Source organism: Haemaphysalis longicornis, unplaced genomic scaffold (assembly GCF_048455015.1).
Source record: "Haemaphysalis longicornis isolate Haplotype H1 unplaced genomic scaffold, Haemaphysalis longicornis Haplotype H1 scaffold_2, whole genome shotgun sequence".
NCBI lineage: Eukaryota > Metazoa > Arthropoda > Arachnida > Ixodida > Ixodidae > Haemaphysalis > Haemaphysalis longicornis.
Window position 1 is genome coordinate 199,515,362 of NW_027526295.1, and position 15,198 is coordinate 199,530,559.

The window sequence follows — 15,198 nt, forward strand, 5'->3', positions numbered from 1 at the left end:
TTCTTCACGGAATCGGCCAGGTGGCAGCGAAAGGCGTCCAGCACGAGCACTGACGGGAATCCACAACAATCCTCCAGGCCGCCGACACCACACAGACTTTATTCAGTCAAGCACCAGTTGCTTTCTCCACCCACGAATGTTGCCTTCGGTGACGCCGAACTGCCGTCCTGCAGCGCAATTCCTCATGGTCTCCGCACATAAAACAACTTTTCTTTTAATTGCAGCTGAATACTGTTTTCGTGCACCCGACATCGTGATAGACTTGCGGTGAACGTGCCGAGATTCTTCGCGTGGTCAAAACAATCAAAATGGCACCGGCTGAGAGAAGCAGCAGCCAACTAACGCCACCGCAAGATGGCACACCCTCTACTGAAACCGAAAGTGCAAATTTTCGGCTGAAAACTTTGGGATCCACATATAATACGAGGCAGAAATTTTGCATAGTAAAATTTGGAAAAAAACCTCGTATTATACGCGGGTTTTTACGGTAGTTTGTATAAGTTGCATTATATGAGGAAAGAGCTTTATAAAACATTCCAGGTATTTTGCGGAAAGATTTTGCATTCCAGCATTCTTTCAATAAGTTCAAGTCAGATTTTGTTTAAAGCAAAGTGGGGTCTCGGTTTGTTTGTAAACCATGAGGGGGAGGGAAGCGCCAGCCCTCCTCAGCCACCACACGAATTTTTCATTGAAGTCACGCATGCTTGGTAATGTGCTTTGATACTGCTTCCGCCTTCGGAATATCACTGGTAATTCGTTCGAACTTAAGAATTTATATAGCTTTTTCGGTCGCAAAAGTAGTGCGTGACGTTCGTCGCGCTCTACGCCCATGATGTCTAGTTTGCTTGTAAAGGGTACTCCGTAGCAAGCATAGTCCTGCTGAGGTGAAGACGCAGTTACGATGAATATGTTGAGCCGGTTCAGTAGCAGAACGCCTCGATGGAAAACCAAATAAACTTGCGAACGTTTTAGACAAATTGACGTGCGAAAAATTTCATTTTCCTGGTATCTGGATAGAATTGCGTGGAACTAGCGTGAGCGCCTCGTGCCCCCTCCCGTCACCCACCGCACACTTTCGGAGAGCGCTGGCTCGCGCCGCCACGGCGATCCGCCCTCCCCTCCCATTAGCGACACTCTCGTCGTTTGCTTTCTTTCATCGTTCGTTTTTTTTTTTCTTTCTCTCGCCGGTCCAGTCATCGTTCGCTCGGTCACGACGACGGCGACGCGGCTCATCCCACGAACGGGTGTCAAAGGGCTGCGCCTAAAAAACGGCGAGCAGAAAGAAGAGGCTCTGCCTTGGACTCTATGTCAAGGCATAGCCTTGACCGGCAAATAAGGGCAGTCCTCCCGCACCTGACACTCGTAGAGTCCCTGGTCGTTGAGCTGGGCGTAGCGTATCTGCAGTGCCCAGTCATTGGAGCGCTCCAGGTGGATCGCCTGGAAGCGCGGGTCTTGCACGTACGTGTCCAGGCCGACAGTGAGCACGTGTAGGTCTTTGCGCCTGATCCAGGTCACCTGCAAAACGAAGCATATACGCCAACACTCAACGCCGCTTCTATGAAAGCGATGAAAGTGTGCTAGCGGTGTATGAAAGCGATGGGTGCGGACTGAGTCTGTGAACACAGGCTCCTTCCTCAGCTTACGGTCAAGACAGAGGAAGAGATAGCGAGAGACCAAGGCTTTGGACCTCACTGTCTGTGTAGGCTGCTGTAATTGAGACGGCGCTCGAATGGGGAGCGCCGCTGAGTGGACTTGGAGTGGCACTTGTCGATGTAGTCCAGTGATGTCAGTAAACTATAGCAGCTTCTCCTGTTTTTATCAGTTGCCTAATGGCAAGCGGTACGTCATCTAAATTAACTGAGCACGTCTCTTTACAATCTCAAGCAACATGAGTTTTTTTTTTTTTTGCGTAAATTCTACTTTAGTTGGTATTCCTGCGTTGGAGAAAATTCCTCTGACATTTTATCGGCAGCAATCCGGCTTTCTTTTTACTGACTAATAATATGATTCTTTTTTTTCCTGTCTTTAAGACCTTTGGTACACATGCTCGGCATCATCCATATCTGGTTAAGTATTCCCTACGTATAAGGTAATATGTCGGATGGTGGCAGCTATTTTTCACACTTTCACAAGCCTCGTCTTCGTGTGTGCCCCTGGTCTTACCATTCCTTGGGTTCTAGAAGTCTGCTTTGTCTCGAGTGCTGCCACTGACGACGTTATCGTAAAACTTGTTCTGCTATAATACAATCTTTTATATACTTCATCGGTGACTTTTTCTCCTCCGTTTACCCTTTCTTTTCGCATTTGGCAACATCCGCAATTTTAATTACGCTGGACACAATATACTCCGCTTTCCATGCGTACTTATCAGATAAATGACACTGTTAATGTGACATTTTTTTAGCTAGGTTTTATAAGTTTTTTTTTGCACAGTAGGAAACAGATAAAACACGAACACGGAAATAATAGGCAGAAGACAAAAAAATTTCAAGGTTTTGTTCATGGATGGAAATAAGAGGGGAATTAAAAATGCTTTTACAGCAGCTGATCGATGGCAATGGCCCAGGTTCCAAATTCAATTGTAGAAAAAGAAACTAAGCAATTAAAATTTGTATATTCTCGCAGTTCTTCCTTGTCAAAATGATCCCGAATGACAAGTCACTGATTTGAATGGTAAAGATTCAGTCGGTGTTGATGCCCTGCGTTCTGTTTGACCCTGATGTGTGGCGTTGTATTATGTTCCAGCGCATAATCTTTTTTTTAATGTAATCAAATGCTGAATCTCCACATTTACTAAATATTCGCCGTAGATCGCCGTTATCGGCCATGACGGAGCTCTGTGGCGAAGTCAAGCATAGGCAATTGATTTCTCGAAGTAAATTGTGTGTGCTCGTATATTTTTTCTTGCCCGGGTTTCATTCTTGTGGCTACTGCACAAATACGAAAACGCTGTTGGTGCTTATTTGTAGTAACAGCGAAACTTTATTTAATTCATAAACATTACTTGGGACGCGTTACAGCCTACAGAGTGTAAAAACTTTTGCAGCTACTTCATGCTTGCGTAACTTTCTATATGTAAACCTTTTGACGTGAATATCTCCGACGTGCAAACTGGGCGCACTTCAGGCTGCAGTTATCCCATAGACAGAGATCTCCTCCACGCGCACCCGTCCTACGCACGAGCAGACACGTGCACCTGCCACATTGCAAGCCTCAGGCCGAATGTGACTTCATTCAGGCAAGGTGCCGAGTTGCGTGTTTCCAAACGCTTCGCTGTACAGCGCCCCACGTGATATGCGTGATATCACTGCGAGGGCTATTCTATTGAGCTGTTGCTAAAAGCAATCCGTCGTTCGAGCTCTATGGCCTCGAGGTAGAGTTTTGGGTACTGGCGCTGACAGCGTGCGTTCGAGTCCCAGCGGGTACACTTTCTGATTATTTTATTGCGAAGTTACCTTCTAAGGTCAATTCTACGTGAGGCATTTGTTAATTATGGTAATTGGCATGCTTGAGGTTTGACGCGCAGCATATGACCACGTTAAATTTACGTACTGCATCGCCCGAAGACAGATGTCACGTAAGGCAGTGGGAAGCGCAGCGTCTGGCGATACGTTGCCGGGTTAGCGCTGTTGTTGGAACACCTATCGGCTGCTCTGGCGACTCGTGCTCCAAGTCCCGTGTTCACAGCGACATCGACGACAACTACGGCCAGTTTTCGCTGTTCACGGCCACAACGACGACGACTACGGCCAGTTTTCGTATTTGATGAAACACCTAAGACTTTCGCCCTATAAAAGCAGTAGTGATGCCAGGAAGCTTCGACTACGCTGATGCCGCTAATATAGAGACGCTCACAAACAAAAAGTGAAGACTTCATCACGCATGCATCGGACCGGGTTTCTACACCTTAAGTGGGCGGCGCAGTAGTTCCAGAAAGACGGCGCTTTTCTTATCTCGGAACGCTTTCTTACGGTCTTGTCGCCGAGGTTGTTGACAATGCAGTTGAGGTAGACGGTCTGCCCCAGCTGCGTGGTGACGTTTCGCGGCGTGGCTGGGTCGAAGGACGGCGCCGCATGTCCGGCGAATGGCCAGTAGTCCGGGGAGCCCACGTAGCCCACCTGCTGCTGCTGCGCCGGCACTGACTTGACCAGACGGCTGGGCTCGGCGCCGCCATCCAGCCTCAGCGGCCGGGGAGGCCTCGCCCACGGAGTCTCTGCGGAGAAAAACCATGTTCGCAGAGGGAGTTACGGAAGAGTGGGGACAACATAATCACACGGGGTATCATGTTATGGGGAGTGCACTGGCTTGCCTTGAAGAGTTTGCTTTCTGGCTCTTGCATGTTTCTCTTTCTTGCGTGCCTGGCTCTAGCGAGAAAAGCGATACGTCAGGGTTCTTGAGATCGGTTTCTTTTATACCCAAAATCACATCTTCACTGATTGCTCTGATATATAAGCTAAACTGGCTAAAAGAAAGAGTGAAGCAGATTTCACCCCATAGCAGTTCAGGTTGTCCTCACAAGCACTACTGTAAAATAAACGCAGTACAAAATGACAACAGCGGACGCGAAGAGTGGTCTATGATTGTACATTGACGCTTGTGCCTCAAATTACTTGGTGCACAGAATCGGAAAATCAAATTATCTTAACAGCTGCGCTCAGAATTCCCATTGCTGAAAAAGTAATGGTAGGGTGTTTTCCCGTGAGAACATGAGAAACAAAACACGGTGGGGATTAGCTACGGTACAGGCAGTAGCCGCGCAAGTTGTCCGGTATTATTACAGATTAAATGCATATTCGAAAGCTTCGTCGGGATTTACTTTAAAAAGACGAGCACGAAATGTATCCACCCCCAAGTCAACTTCGTGCGTGTTTAATAGTGATGAACACTGGCCCCCAAAGAATGTTTGTTTGCCTAAAGCTGAGTAAAAAGGAAACAAATTATACACGACGCAGACAATATATAAACGTCAATTCCTAACAAAAAAACTGCTCGTACTTTTTTCTACAAGATCATTACTACGATGTTTAAACAGGTGCGTCCAATTGATGATAATACCGAAAGGATTAAATCATTTTCTTGCTTTTTGCGAGGCCCCTGTATTCGAATCGTGGTCGTGGTGGCTCCAATATGAGTGAAATACAAAGGCACTTCCATAGAAGATATGTGGGTGGGCGCTGAGGAACCTCAGCTGGTCGATACAACGCCTCACAGCTCCACAATGGCGCACTACACACAGTAGTTAGTTCCTCGGCGCGTAAGGCGTCCAGTTGTATTCCCCTCATCAGTCACTATCATCGGTCCAAAAGGGAGTCATACCCAAACCATATACAAAGTTCTGCACCCTCCCCGTGCTTGCCTCCCGCCTTTCCTTGGCGCAAATATAATGAGAGAGTGTGAGAGCAGAGTGCTTTGAAGACGGCATGCGAGAGCAATTAGTTCCCCGGGGCGTAATACCTCCAGTTTTAAGTTAGAGTTATTCCCGTTATCAACCATTATCCTCGGTCCAGAATGGAGTCATACCCAAACCGTATACAAAGATCTGAACCCTCCCTATTCCCGCCTTCAGCATGTCCTTCCCATGAATACGATGTGTGATAGCAGGGTGCTTTGAAGACGGCATGCGCGAGCATCATCAGTGCCTGAGTCCTCCCAAGGATCATGACGGGTTTGTATGCTCGGACGACTAAGAAGCGCAAATGGGAAGGAAGAACTGTGGAGGCGGAATTGCAGGGCTTTCAAAGTGCACTGTGGGCCAGGCACTTTCGCTACGTGTCAAAAACAGAGTAACGCGCAGCTCCGGTGGCGAACGAGCGAATGAGCCTGCCAGATGATAAGATTAGGCCGGGGCCCCCCTGGGCACGGCAGACACTCTGTAATATACATGTATGAATTAACCACCGCAGAGAGGCGAGGGAGGGAGGAGCTGCCTTAAAGGCGATCGGCATAATAATTGAAGAGCAGGGTGGGAGAATCAAGAAGACAACTGAAAAAGACAAAATTGCTAACAACAGTGGGACGTACCCACCGTACGCCATTAGGGAGCCCCCAAATGGACATGCCTTAAGGCTTGACAGGGCCTACTGCACGCCTTCATCTTGACTCAGGGTATTGCGGACCAAGGAAAGCGGTTCTCCGGCATTCCAGACGATGAAGAAATCGCTCGTTCTTCAGCGAAGTCAAACATTGCGAACACACGTGCTGGCCGGCATATGGCCTCTTATGAACTAGCGACGTATTTGTTTTGAACGCCGTTTTGTGGGGCCTTGTCTCCCCTTGAGGCTCTCTTGCGCCTAATCTGCGAACCACTTTATCTTGAAAACGCCGGCTTCTTTGTCCGTCCGTACGAGCGACCGACATTCCACATGGTTGTGCGACCTTGCGAGCTCTCTGGCCCCATCTCGTTAATGTTGAAGCGAAGTGTGTATTCGCCCGCTTATGGATGGCAGAAAAAAAAATTTCGTCATAAACGAGGCAATGAATGGTGAGTTATTGGTCACGGGGGGCGGCGACAATACCATGCTTTCCAGCAACCTCCAGAGCTCTTGTCACGGCCCAAACTTGCATCGACGGGTCGTTGCTGAGCATCGTGCCCTTCCACTACTCTGAATTTAAAAGAATGGCAGACCACTTAAAGGGGGTTCCTCAGGGGCAGCCGTACGATATATGAACTAAATCTCCATTTTCGGCTTTACACGAGGAGCACTAAGGTAGGCAGGCTCCTAGATATGTCAATGGTAATTTACAGGTGGCATAGATTTTATTAGTTTGAAGCTGCCTCCAGACGGTTTCCTGAATGTAGTTGAGGAATTTATGAGGTGGAGGATACATATGTATGGCTAGACTGTAGTGCATAACTATGTTATAGTACGTTTTCATGCGTTCCTTGGCCGATCTGGAGGAGAAGTCACCCACAGCCTGGTTCAGAAAAGCCCGCGTAATAATAAAAAATTACGCCCGTCTTCCCGCGAGGGGAACCCTGATGTGATGCGACGCATCGGGTAGGTTCAATTGGTGTTTCCATTGGGTTGATTCTCTAAATCGCGTGAAACGTGTTGTGAACGCGTAGGATGCATTCGCTGAAGGAACCGTCGCTTCCATCACGTCTTCATCGGAAGAATCAAGTCAAGCACGCAGTCGTCAAGCAAAGTGACGCGAAGTCGAACGAGAGCGAGCGCTGACTGAACCGCCGCAGCGCGCTACCCGCTTTATATTCACAGCGCCTGAAGGAGAGGAGACAGCGGAGGAGAGTCGCGCATGCGCGCACTTGCGCGACGGGAGCGGAGCGAAGCGAATGAAGCGCGCGCACGCAGCTGTTGTTTATGATAATGTGACGGAGTGAGAGTGTTGCGCACAGCTGTCGGAGAGAAGAGCGGAGGAGAGTCGCGCATGCGCAGGTGGCGTGCGGACGATCCGACGCCGACGCAGGAGGGACATGCCTCAGAGTAAGAGATGCGTCGCATCTAAAATGGGCAAAGGGAGGCAGGCCACCAGACTGCTGCACTGCGAAACAGCGACACACCCTAAATGTGCCTACTTGTCGCATTTCAAAATTCGCGGGGATGCACAGGGGTACATGGTACATTCAGACTGTGATATAAAACTGCTTGAATTTCTGTTGGTGAAATGTCGTCGAACCATCTCTCTTCCATACAGAGGTGAAGCCGACTCTATATACTATGCAGGCTCGTTGCATAACAGGGCGGCTAGAAAGAAGCTTAAGCATTTGTAGAGAACTTTCATAATTTTTGTATCATTTTTGTAGATTGTTGGAGGCGTAAAAATGAAGGTAGAATTCGCTTTTTCTGGGCTCGAAAGTCTGCTCCATAGAGAAGTCGCCTAAGTTTCTGGCCGGCGCGATTCCCCTGGTGCATCTACTTACGCGCTATGCACGGGAGCCTTTGGCGACTGACTTCGCTATTCCGCCGCAGAACGTCGTGTTCACCAAAAACGATAGTAAGTATTCAAAAACCTTCTAGTTTGACCCTACCCAATGTTAGCGGTGATGTTATGCGGGGAAACGTTTATTAGGCATTTAATTTTATACTAGCCATCAAGAGAAACGGTGCACAGAATCGGAAAATCAAATTATCTTAACAGCTGCGCTCAGAATTCAGAAGAAAAAAACTCAGAAAACAAGACTGGAATCGCCACTACACCTCACAAACCTGATTTTCAGCGGTGGCTTCTGTTGACGGCGGTCAATAGTACAAATATGTCCCTATGACGCCACAACGCTAGGTAAGAAAGTGGGTGTTGAACGGCAACAATTTCTACTATTATCCCGATTATCTAGCCATTTGTTAAAGTTGCTATTAAGATCAACATCATTGCTATTGAGAGAAAGACATCTTGGGGTTGGGTGGCTGGCGGGTCGGTCGCGGCTTGCTCTGGAGTCGCGGGAGTGGAGAATGGCCTGCTTTTTTTTAAAGTGCGAATGCACTTTATAAGCGACCCTGAATTCCGTTGACCGCCGTCCGTCCACATAGCAACAGCTGCGGGTGCGCGCGCTCCTCGTCTTCCTTGGCAACGGGGGGAGATGGCACATACCCACGTGGGAGATTGGCCAGGAATCTCCTCGTCTTCCTTGGCAACGGGGGGAGATGGGCGCGCGCTGCCTGGCCGCTGACATGGCACATACCCACGTGGGGGATTGGCCAGGAATCGGGCGTGAGAAGGGCTAATGCACCCGCTTAAAGGAGTACTGACACGAAATTTCAAAGCTGAGATCCGCTCTAGCAATCAAGTACAACGACAACACAAATAGGTGTCTGTGAATAAATGCATCTTTCTTTCTTTGTAGTTGTGTGTGTGTGTGTGTGATCTCTCTTTCGCGAACATTATTGAACCGCGCAAATTCAACTCCTGCATTCGCACTTTCACATTCTTCCCCTCGGGGAAATGCGGGGAAATTTCTTCCTTACATTGTGCTGACAAAAAAGAGCGTTTTGTCTGCCTAATTGAATAACGAGGGGAAAAAATAGGTAAGCAGCGTTCTGCTTTGCTCCTTCTTTTTTAAGCACTCGTGGGATACAGGCTGCCATCTCTTTCAGGAAGAGCAAGAACACGGCAGGCTAAATGACGGCCGTGTGCCGCAGACGGCCTGAAAAAGGAGTGAGAAAAAAAATACTAAACGCAGGTCACCATACGTGGCAAAACGAGGGCTCGAGAGAGAATGTCGCACCGTAGAAACGAAGGGGACTTGTGCAGGCAGTGAGCATTAAATATACACACTGCCTCCTTGTTTTCCTAAGCGAGCACATCGTTTCTTTTCCGAGAGCATACGATGACGGCAGCAGCAGCATTGGTGGGATGACAGTGACGATACGGCTCTGGCGGATAAGAGCCTAACGTCGCAGGGAACTAGGAGGAAATTGAACAGTACTTACGACATGGGCGATCTATGGAGCGGAAAAAAAACGTCGGAGGATCCGATTAAGATTCTAGGACGACTCGACATGCACTCAGTACATGGGCAATAATGAGCAAGCGGTTGTCTCACGTCTGTTTTTTTTTTTATTATTATTATTGTCCGTATTTTGAACGCTCTCAAGGAGGATCCATCATATGGGGCTGAGATGGTTTGGCACAACTTGCAATAATTCATTCAACGACGACTGTAAATAAAAGCCTTCGTACATATTCGCGCCAGCCACCGGGATAGAAAAACTAACCTAATGCATAAAGAAAGGAACACTACAAGTTTGCGAACGAGTGAATAAAGAATGTGCTTTCCTTTATTTATACCTGCGTGGATAATACTCCGTAAATGTCGAGCATTAAAACCATTACAACATTTGTGGAAGAATGTTAGGTGTCCGTCTGCGTGTTCGGAAACTTCTGCTGAGGTGAGCGCTATCATGTTCTTGTTCGCACGCTATGTGAAGGGTGAAATTTGTGGTGACGAGCCGTACAGCCCTGGGCTGGGGAGGAGGATTGCGCTTACACTAGCCACGCTGCTTCCCCACATTAGTGATGTTAGTCAGACAGATTGCTCCCAGAAACCTGGATTTTTTACAGCAGTTTACACACCTGTGCGGTAGAAGCTCAAGCCCTAACCTCATGCAGTGACAGGTTCGAGTTCGAACGATCCTAACCGCCTCAGCGGCATCCAAAGGGGAGAGAGCAGTGCTGCCGATGCTAGTTGCCGGGGGTAGGCGAGTTTTTGGGCCTGTCATAAATGTGTCATCCAACCGACGCCGGCGTCCGATTGATTGAGCGCTACGCTGGGGTAGTCGCTGGTCGCGTTGTTTCCCACTTTGATTGATTGTAGGCTTTTAACGCACCGACGCAACGCAGGCGATGAGGCGCGCCGTAGTGGAGTGCTCCGGATTAATTTTGACCACCTGGGGATCTTTAACGTGCGCTGAAATCTCGTACACACGGGCGTTTTTGCTTTTTTGCCACCATCAGGAAAGCGGCCGCAGCGGCCGCGAATCGAACCCGCGACCTCGTGCTCATCAGCGCGACACCTTACCCACTGAGCCACCGCGGCGGGTGTTCCCCACTTTGACTGAGGTGGGTTAGGGCTTGAGGTTCTACCACACCCCAGGAACAGGAAGAGGGCTGCGCCGCCTCAAACGACATTGCTTGAGTTTGCGCAGGCACTTAACGAGTACAGCGCTGTTATTTATTTAGGCGAAAGCGTTAACGACCCATCGCTGCGTAAGTATAGTGCGCAAGTGATGTCACCGGTGCTATTGAGTAGTGTTTCCTGCCTTTTGATAACTCCGAACATTTCTACCACTGCGACGACGCAAATATTTTATAAGTTGAGGTCCGTAAACGACGTTCCCGGCCCATTTGTAAGCAACGAAGCCAGTGCGCCGTAAGAACATTTCAGGCCTTCCCCTTTGACTGAAAGGATGGAACTAAAGATGCAAACATCGTTTTTTTCGAAGCCAGCAGCCTTATTACAGATGTTGTCAAAGAGCCTACGGCGTCAGTCCACGTGTTCGTGTTCCCCGTTGCCTGTTGGTTTAGAGTGGAAAATAGCGATCCAGGTCGTGGTTCTACCGCTGTAAAGGTAAAGGTTAGCAAAAGCGTCGTTATACACGGAGAACAACTGTAACGATAGGACAGTTTTTTAGATGCAGAGCATCTGATTCACTCGCCTTGTCCCTCCGGCGTCGTCGTCGTTGTCGTCGGCGTTGTCCACCCCTCCCCCATTCTCCTCGCCGCGCCAGCTGCGCTCTCCGCCGCTCACCCCCTCTCCTCTCCGATAGCGAACACTCTCTCGCGAGGGGCATTGGATTGGATTCGATTGGATTGGATTGGATTGGATTGGATTCGATTGGATTGGATTTGATTGACTTGGCTTGGATTGGATTTGGATTGGATTGGATTAAAGTGGATTGTGTTGGATTGTGTTGCGTCATAGCCGCGGCACGTTGCGTCATAGCCGCGGCAGACGCGCTGGGGCCGGCGCATGTGCAGTACTGTCTCTTCCGCGGTTTCCTCTCCTTCGGGCGCGCTGCGCATATAACCGGTGTGCCGTTCTCCGGCGAAGCAACGTCCACGCTTGGCTCAAACAACTAAGTCCACGCCGCTTTACAAGTACGCCAACGTCGTCATCGACTGGAACCGGCTTACGCAGTCCCCTCAACGTTATGCGCGCTATAAAACGCGGTCCCTTCGCCGCTCCACCTATGCGTCGCATCTACACAGTGGTTCCCGCGAGGGCAGGTGGGAGTTTTTTGCTTGGACAGGACGTAACTCTTTCGCGGCCTTTACTCGTTCGGAGAAGTTCATAAATTATATTCTGCCTTAAATTCACAGTGCCTTACACAATCAACGTCTTTCGTGTATTGCTTAATGCTCCCTATAAGTGAAGTTACCTGTCAGTGGCAGCGGGCCAAAACGCGTTTCCAGAAAAAGTGAGTTGTCTAAGCTGCTGAATGGAGCAATGGCGTGAAAGCTGGCGGCGGCGGACTCATATGAACGCCTTTACAGTTTTCTCGATAAGTGGCGATACCGACCAGAAGACGAGCACATTATTTTTTTTTGTGTGTGTGTGGCCGAAACGTTTTTGTTAAACATTTCGTCCGAAATTGCTGGGAGGCAATACACCGTTTTAGTTGAGCGTACGCAGAGAGTTGCGCGCGCACGTAGGGGCAGCCACGGTCAAGGCTCATCCAGCGGCCGTGTGGCAGCACAGCGCGCGCAGCGAAGTTCTCGCGAAGAACCAGTTTTACTTGACCGCCCGCAGAAGTTGGTGCGTGGATAAACCAGTAGTGCCGAAATGCGCGCGTTGCGTGTCATGCAGCGCCACTGAACGCCAGATTGGCGAACGAAACATGTGGTTGTCGGCCAGCGCCAGACGTAAACCTAGCCAGAAGAAGCCGTAAACCAGTTTGTGGGGAGACGCCGTTCCTTTGTTCCTTTCGTTCACGGGCGAGAGAGATCGGAAAGAGGACGGAAGGGGCCTCGCGCACGGCCAGCAAAGCCCGCAAAGCCCGCAAAACCCGCAACGCAAGAATCCAAAACTTGCGGGCGCACGCAAAGCGCGCGGGTGCCACTTACGTACTGCGCATGCGCTCTCGCACCTCCGCAAGTTCCTTGCTCGCGCAGAGCTGCTGCGTGCGCTCAACTAAAACTGTCTATTAATTTTTGTTTCGTTTTTCTCGGAATGCGACGGAGCGGAACCCGTGTCGTAACCCTAAAGGGAAAATTGTCCAGTCTGGACACAATTAGCTAGTTTAGCGCCTCTTTGGATTCTCACAAGCCGCTGAATTTTCGCCATCAAACGGTTTGATGTAAGCCAGGCCCTGTTTCTCGTAAACGAGGCATTTTTTCCGATAGCGCCAAGCAGACGCAACTCAATAAGTGTATATCAGCTTTATTGAATGTCCACTCGGCTGCCCGTTTGTATTATTGTTCCGTCGCTGCCGTACCGTGCTCTTATCTTCCGGCGCGAGACAGCGAGCCGGTACAAAGACAGCAAGCGCTTAGAAAATACGCCAGCATACAATATTATCAAGGAACAAAAACAAAAACTGCCGGAAAGAACAACTAAATCAGGCGCCCGACGGTACAAACCACGTCGAAGCTCAGCGCCCTCACGCAAGTAACGAACGCCGCAGGCCACTTACATCCAGTTTCGTCACTTTCGTCCTGCGCCTTCTCACTTCGGCCAGTCCTACGTCCTCTGTTTCTGGAGCGGAATGGCCGTTATACGCCATAACTTCCGAGAACGCCGCCGTCAAATGAGCCCAGATCCGAAAAGAAGCCAACAGCCAAGCAACACTTTTCTCCCGTAGGAAGCAGCCTGGTATTCGACGCCCCCGACCGGTCGTAATCAAGAGCCTCCCGGGCTCTGCCACTTTCGGCCGGGTACGTCGTCGCCACAAGAGAAGGAGCTGAACGACGACGCACACGCACGCTCGGGCACAAAAAGCTCGGCGGCGTGTTCCGCGAGCGACATTAACGTTGAGTAATGGGCCGAGATGGGAGGCGTTGCTGCTGAAGCCGACGGGCGAGCACCCGGGTCGGCCAAAAATTAAAAAAAATCGAGCCCCAGCAGTATTTTTTTTCTTGACCATTGACAGAAGAGAACAAGAAGAGGGAGAGAGTTGTAAGGAAGAAACCATTGTGTGAGTTGCAATTCTGTCCAGAGAGCACAAGGCTCCGCGAAGCGCTCCCTCCTTTGCGTCAAACGCTCCTGAAAACTGCCGCGGGCCGTCTTCGCCGTCTAATTCGAGTTTTTTGCTATCCCCCTATAGCCCCCCCCCCCCCTCCCCTCAATCCTCTTTCCCGTCTCTTCCCCGTGTCACTCTCTGATTTAGTTTCTCTGCTCTCTTTGCCAACTACTCTCCCGACGCGCTCTTCCTCCTCAGTGCCGTAGAAGGATATCGCCCTGCGGCTATCCGGTGCATTGAAGCAAAGCTCGTAACGGCGCAGTAAACTGGATCGCGCCGGAGAACTGCAAACGACCATGCTTCCCTCGCCCCCTTTTACACTGGTCGGTCGGAGCAAACTGCAGTGCTCTCCTATTAAAAGCATCTTTGCGCGTGAAGGGACTGTTAAGAAAGATGGCACGAGGGCTCCATGGTAATTACGTAGTCCTTTTTTTAGGGCGCAGCACCCTGGCAGCTGTTACCCGGGATTTGTGTCGTAGGCATCCGCGTTACCCAATGACCGAACACAGCAGCGACGACAGACAGAAAGCGGAGAGGGGCGTCGGCGAAGGGTGAGAAGGAGGAGGGCGGCACGCGGAGCTACGTCATATATGCCAGTGCCTCGCCCTCACTCTCACTCTTGCTTCATGCTTCGCGCGAATGAGCAACATCCAAGCCCTCCCCCTCCCCAGACGTTCTTTCGTTGGCCATTAATCCAAACCACATGACATTTACGCGGGAGGTTACAACAGGATTTGCAACAACATGCTCGCTGCTTCACAGTGCGTGACTAATCGGAACAAAGTGACATTTGCGGGGGAGGTTGAAATATGATTTGCAACAACACGCTGGCCGACCGCGGCGACGCGCTTCGAAAAAATTGGCCGCGTATCTGCTCCTTTCGTTGCAAATGTCGTCAAAAGACGATAGTCTTTGTAGACATTTCCCAAGGAAATGCCCCCCTTTGCTTTCCCGCTCACCTCTTATGCTGTTCCTGTACCATCGCGCTCATTCCAAGGTAAACACACTAAAGGTTTGCGCAAGGCGATTTCAATTTACCGCGTTCCACTACTAAAGGCCGGGTTCCTCGATGCCAGCGCTGCAGTACGGCGGAGACGCGCGTGAATGGAGGCGGCCGACTAGAAAGCTTATAGAGCCGCGTGGCCGTGCTCCACGTGCGTTCCAAGCAGAACGTGGAACCTAGCTAGTGGAACCTTTCGGTGCTGTTGCCGCGTGATGTTTCATATGCCGCCAGGAGACGGCGGTTTTCTGCAGTAAATGTAGAATGTCATCTGGTATTCAAAACCCAAACATCCATGAATTTTTTAATAAAGGAACACTGTAAATATCCCTTGTGTAGTAATTTCCTGTCTTGTATTTGCGTAATGTCTTGTTCTTGTTCAACAAAGTTGACAAGTATGAACATATAAACCGGGCTTAGACGTTTACATGTGGCTGTGAGTATATAAGACTATTGCGCAATATCAATTTTACTTTGGCCGGGTGGCTGAATCGAGTCACAGACAGACAGACAGACAGACAGACATCGAGTAAATGGAGCTTTCAATGGCTCCCCGGCACCACC

The 15,198-nt window shown here is 49.8% G+C and overlaps 1 protein-coding gene across 3 annotated transcripts in view; it reads right to left on the reverse strand.

Moving 5' to 3' along the window:
* LOC144169758 (immunoglobulin superfamily DCC subclass member 4-like) overlaps positions 1-15,198 on the reverse strand; it is a 411,050-nt gene that overhangs the window by 34,338 nt on the left and 361,514 nt on the right. For all 3 annotated transcript variants that reach the window (XM_077699085.1, XM_077699084.1, XM_077699086.1), the window contains exons 5-6: positions 3,972-4,213; positions 1,354-1,515 (exon numbers count right to left, since the gene is read on the reverse strand). In XM_077699085.1, coding sequence (XP_077555211.1) covers positions 1,354-1,515; positions 3,972-4,213 — 404 coding nt within the window. The remainder of the gene's footprint in view (positions 1-1,353; positions 1,516-3,971; positions 4,214-15,198) is intronic.